The sequence below is a fragment of the Gavialis gangeticus genome, unplaced genomic scaffold (genome assembly GCF_001723915.1).
Source record: "Gavialis gangeticus isolate Ggan-Ray unplaced genomic scaffold, GavGan_comp1, whole genome shotgun sequence".
NCBI lineage: Eukaryota > Metazoa > Chordata > Crocodylia > Gavialidae > Gavialis > Gavialis gangeticus.
Window position 1 is genome coordinate 57626503 of NW_017729032.1, and position 6110 is coordinate 57632612.

Here is a 6110-nt window from a genome sequence, read left to right on the forward strand (position 1 = left end):
TATATATATATTACAAAGTATTTCCTAATGTGGGTGACCACCCCTATTCTGTGGCACAGAGCAGTGAATTATCAAATATTTGGAGGGTGGGGGGAATGGGGGACAAACTTCATTTGGCATGCTGAGAGAAATGTGATTCCTATATTTCAATCGTCCTTATATCCATTAATGTTAATGTGACTACACTGGGCATTTAAGGAAGACCAAAATACCCAAGGCAAGATTAACTAAGCCAATTTTGCCTTAAAAATCCATTCCAGATAAGAGCTGTGTTTACTAACACCTACCACTGACTAGCTTTCTGTTTTCCTTTATTTACTTTCACATTTTGATCTTGCAAGTCTTGTCACAGTGAACAGCAAGCTTCATAAATGTTTACATACAGCCCCCCACTTCTATTTCCACATGATCACACCTAAAGTTAGGTGTTGATTGTCCACACAGCACTGTAAAAATCCTCCAAGCCACAAGGGGCAGAAAATGAGTGCACTTGAACATGCAATTCTCACCATGCTAATGCAGCTTCCTTTTACAAACATGACCTCAGCTGAGCTTGTTCAGCTACCCATGAAATGGACTTAGAGTTGTTTTTAGGTACGTTACTACTGGGCATCCCTCACCCATGTAAGATCAGAATTCATTGCATCCCCTGTTCTATTCATCATTGAATTTATATGTAGGCACATGCTCCCATCTTTCTTGTACAGGATCAGCTCTTGAGTTAATTTAGTAAAACAATCATAAATGCATGCCTTATATACATACGAATTATGCATACTATGTACACAAAGTCCTGGTACATCAAGTCAAATAGGGCTGTGAGAAATGGCTGCGTTTCAATTCAGTTTCAGAGTTGGCTGTTTTGGAGGACAGTGATTCATTTTGGTGTTTTGGATCACTGTCCAGTTTCACATAGGCCAAATCTCCACAAAGTCTGTTTCGAACGGGCTGCAAGGGAAGCTTTGCACAGCCTTACCTACTCAGCCAAGTGGGGCTTGGGGCCGGAGGGTGCAGGGACCCAGCAGGTAGCAGCATGCGGTAGTGGTTGGCTCATCTGGGGAAGGGAGAGGGCTGCTGCCCTCCATGCAGGTGAGGAGGCCCCTATGAAGATCTCTGATCCCTGTCATACTGGGTTGCGGGGCAAGGAAGCAGCGCAGAGTGGTGAGCAAGTCTGCTGGTCCCTGCTGCATGACTCAACTCCACAGGGAGCAAAGATCCATGCCAGGGATCTGCTCACTGCTGCTGCCTGCCCCGGTGATGTGGGGTTGTATGGGGCTGGGAGTGGCAGTGGCAGCAAGGAGACCCCGGTGCAGATCTCTGCTCCCTGCAGAGCCAGGTTTCATGGCAGGGTAGTGCTGGGCCCTGCCACATGACCTGGCTCCACAGGGAACAGAGGTCTGGGGCTGCATGGGGCAGGCAGTGGTGGGGAGAAATATCAAACCTATAAATATGCCTTAAATGATGTTTCTGACATTTATACAATCAATTTAGTTAACATAACAAGAAATCATATTTGCAACAAATCAAATTTCTTGGTATTGAAAAAAGACTAGGGAAAACTTCATTCACCAGCAGTTTTGGATTAAGTGGAAATTGATCAGCAAAGGAATAAAACACAGTTTGGTAAATTACCTTGAACTGTTGGAATTAGCCCCTGCCCCCATCCCTCCCCTCGAAAAAACCCACTACTTTAATTTTTAATTGCAGTAGATACTGTGAGAAAAGTAACTAGAAAGAGTAAAACATCCCAGGCAAAACCCTGAAACAAATCTGACTTCCAAGAATTTCACTGCCTACCTCAGTGAAATTCAATGTTTTCCTACTGCAGCTTCCTTCCCATTTAGCAAGATGAGACAAGCTGACTGATACCAAACCTGCTGCCACCTGCTTTTGATTTCCCAGGGGTTGTGTACCCCCACACTGAGAATATCAGGTATAACGAATCAACATTAAAAAATGAAATAAACCAAAATCACAAAAAACTTACGTGGTCTCCTTGTTGTGCTACTTACTCAACAGGTAGTTCTTATTATGAACATTCTCTCAGCAATGCCGCCTAAACTTGCCGATAGAAATTTTTAACTTGCACACTACATGATAAATAATGTATTTAATTTTTGAGTGTCAAAATAAGCTTTGACATTATTCTCTGCCATGTGTGGATGAACATATCCTTTTTTTAAAAGGACAGAAGTCTTCCTGCCAAAACTGCAGATGGGGAACTAAATATCTTCTATCATGGATGCTATAAAACCCCACCTGAAATGATCACTGGAGATGAAGAAGATCTCAGTGCCATTGAATTTTGAGACAAACTAACCTTCCAGATGAACTGTCTTGATTTCTCTCTCGATAATCTGTGGTTCTCCCTCAATTACTTTAGTAACCTTGGTGTACTCTGTTCCAGCTACGATAAGCATTAAAAACAAATGAGTTAAATCTAGTATAGCATTTTTCCATGTTCAGGGGTCCCTGACTTGAAACATTTCAGTCCAGGAGTGTTGTGGTGAACAGGATGCCAAGTTCTGTCATCTGGCCCTGCCAATTTTTGCAGCCTTGACACAGAGAAGTCACTTTCTCTAGATCTGTAAGCCATTTATTGCATCTTGAGTTGGGGCTTGGTTTCAGCAAAGACTGCCAGTTGTTACCACTGGCACTGCTGTATGATAAATTGTATGAATTACAGCCCCTTTGAGACTGTCCTGTTGCTTTAAAAAATGGGAAATACATATATTTGTAACTGGACTCATTGTTAAGTCCTTAAGAAAATTTTCCACTGCAAAGTAGAATTGATGCAGTCAGAGGGAGTGGAGAGGGATCACTACCCTTATTATAATAGTCATAATGCAGCATGTATATCTGCTCCTTGTGACTACAGGTACTCTAAGGTGTTGGGGTGGCAGCCAAAGATAGAGATTTAGGTAAATAATGACAAAGTAGAAGACTAAAGGCAAAATAGAGAAAACTAAATGAAAAGAAACAATCCATAGAAAGATATCTACTCATTTGATTCATTCTGTAAAGCAGGATGCTTCTACTAACCACCTTACAATAGCAAGGAGAAGAAAAGAATTCAAGATACTGTGGTATTTCCCAATTTAACAAAAATACTTAATTTATCATTGTTCTATACATCAACTGCAAATTCTATCATTATAAATCAATTGGATTGAACTGAACATTTAAAGAAATGCTAGATTCTGCAAAGATCAGAATCACATTAGTTCACGCCAAGATCAGAATCCACGAATTCACACAAGCAGAATTTAGACCCATTTGAACAAATTCTGCGTTCCTTATCTTTGTGACGTGACTGAAACCAGTGAATTTTATTCCAGCACTTATATATTTTTCTCCAGTGCTTCTGGTCATTTTTTATTTTAAAATGGTTTCAATAGACTCTAGTGCTGGTAAAAAGTTTGAGTGAAGCAGCCGTAGAAACTCTACCTTTAGAGCATGCATACCATATACAGCAATGATGGGAACTTCCCCACACTGCCCTAGTCATGGCACTTACATCCTGACCTAGAGATAGGACAGTTATGGACGCAATTGTAGTTCATTTTTCATGACCTGTGCTCTGAGACTTCCAGTTAGGTTAAAGTGGACCAGTCAATGTCAACTCTGATGGCTTTACTTTATAAAGAAGCTATAAGCTGCATCCTGCAGCCTTTACAAAATCATTATTTAGGAGAAGCTGTAATCTATCCCCAATTGCATTTTGTCTCCAAGTACAGCAGAATTTGGCCAGTGAATGTGTGGTTGGCTATGACTTACTTCTAAATGTGTCACTTAGTAAAAAATGAAAACAATAAAAAACAGATCTGGCTAATCTAAATCAGAGATTCTACCATGTGCCAAGAGAAACATCCAAGTATTATTTGGACTTTTATGATTCAGGTTTATACTAGGTTCTACTAGAATGCTTGAATTCTTTTTGTCTTTCACCTTGCTGTTATAGGCAGTTCTAATCTATGCAACAAGCAGAAGACATTCCATATCTTTAGATAAAGATTAAGTTCATTTGCACAAATTTTCTACTGTTTTTTTCCTAAATCTACTGGTTATTTATTGACAAAACAGTTAGACTTAAAAGACAGAAAGAGAGAAAACCATTCCTTGGAATGCTGTATTCAAAGAGAATTAAAGTTAATGCTTTGATCCACATGACCTGTAAGTATTTAAAGAGCGATGCTAAACATGCCTTTGTTTGTTAACTTGAGAGCAATGAATATTCATTTCTGGAGAATTGCAAAATATATTGAATTTAGCCTAATGAAATACTTTCCACTATATAAATGTTTCTCAGAATTGAAAATTTGCTGGAAAAAGCACCATAGCCAATGGAATAAATCTTCATTGCTCCCCTTGGTTTGAATTATGTAACCTTTTAAAGACTGAAAAAAGACAAATTTATTTATACTTTCATGATCAAGACCATATTGTAACTAATTGTTTAAACTTTGGCATTTTATCTCTCAGGATGACTGTCTTTTTTTGCCTTCTATAGCTTTAACATCAAATTAGATCAGTCTTTAAAATGTTTAGAGATCAATATATCTGAGAGAAGTTTCAATTTCCATAACCTGTTACAAAGAGGTTAGTTGTCATACACTCACTAACCTCCCTGTAGAAGTCTTTTGATTTCTTCATCTTCAAGTAAATGACCATCACCTTCAATGAATTTTGTCACCTTGGTAACCTCTGATAGGATACATGTTCACGGCATAAAATTGATTTATATACAATGCTGACAATTCCGTTACAGTACATTAAAGATTAAACTCATAACAAAATTCATCTATTACAATGATAAGTGCCATGCAAAACACCTAAATTACATTGCATGCCAAGCACATTTTTATGCATATTAGAGATAAGCAATTCTCAACTTATGGTACAAAGTCCATTTAATTATAATGGGGCAAAAAATATCTGAACAGTCCTCAGTCTGGAAGCGTTTGATCTCTGGATCTGTATTTTATGCAGGAGTCCTCCTTTTGTATGCTCTTTTGTTAAAATCAAAAGCTTTATGATATTCAGGGACTGACTAGTTGAATGCGTCTCACTGAACCTATTCTCTTTTCTAGAAGGATACTAACCTTCTTCAAGTAATCTCTTCAAGTTTTCATCGGTATCAGATCCACCGCCTGTAGTAATATGGGTAATTACAGGGCCTGTAACAAAGTAGTGCGTGTTAATGTGTTGCTCCTATGAAATGCTTAATATGTTTTTTCAACAGCACCATTATGTTAAAAAATTGTAATGAAACATGATTCTGAAGTACAGCTTTCAGATACAAGAGAAGATGCCAATTAGCAAGATACCTAAGTGTAGTCCAGTGAAGTCAATGGGAAGGCACACATGCTTAAGGTTAGACATTTCCTTACTTATCAGGACCAAAGATCTGAAATTCCATATGTCATTTCAATATAGATACTCTTTCTGTATGAGAATAGTATAGTATTTATTGATAATACACTAAATGTCCCAATGCAATAATTCATAACTGGACTATTCACTAAAGAAAGAATTTCAGGATAAGGACTTTGTCATTTGCGAAACCACAAAATGGTGCATACCCTCTGGATGGTGTTAGCACTGTTACAACTGACTAGCTCTACTTTGCAGGATCAGTCCTTTAATCAGTATGCACCTATATTCAGAAACCTTTAGAAGAAAAATGCAAACAAAGCTACAATCAAGTAAAACAAGAAGTGTAATTTTCAAGAGTCCTAAGTGAGTTTGGACTTTCAATAAGACTTATGATACTCCGTGTTGCTGTCTGCTGACAATGGGGTGCTCTTGGGTAATAGCGTAGAGAGGCCCGGGAAGGATGCGAGTCCCCCAACTGTTAGTTCAGACCTAGTTAAGGACTACCTGGAGGGCTTAGATGTGTCCAAGTCAGCGGGCCTGGATGACCTTCATCCGCAGGTGCTGAGGGAATTGGCTGGTGTCTTCGTGGAGCCATTGGCATGGCTATTCAAGGACTCCTGGTGCTTGGGCCAAGTCCCTGAGGACTGGAAAAGGGCCAGTGTGGTCCCTATTTTCAAGAAGGGGAGGAAGGAAGAGCCTGGCAACTACAGGCCAGTCAGCCTCACTTCTATCCT

The 6110-nt window shown here is 39.1% G+C and overlaps 1 protein-coding gene across 14 annotated transcripts in view; it reads right to left on the reverse strand.

Moving 5' to 3' along the window:
• The window catches only part of POSTN (periostin), a 59846-nt gene that overhangs the window by 3023 nt on the left and 50713 nt on the right, over positions 1-6110 (reverse strand). For 6 of the 14 annotated variants that reach the window (XM_019524430.1, XM_019524429.1, XM_019524425.1 and 3 more), the window contains 3 exons: positions 5103-5177; positions 4624-4704; positions 2321-2407 (listed from right to left, as the gene is read on the reverse strand). In XM_019524430.1, coding sequence (XP_019379975.1) covers positions 2321-2407; positions 4624-4704; positions 5103-5177 — 243 coding nt within the window. The remainder of the gene's footprint in view (positions 1-2320; positions 2408-4623; positions 4705-5102; positions 5178-6110) is intronic. The other 8 variants (XM_019524434.1, XM_019524431.1, XM_019524428.1 and 5 more) reach the window with 2 other exon arrangements.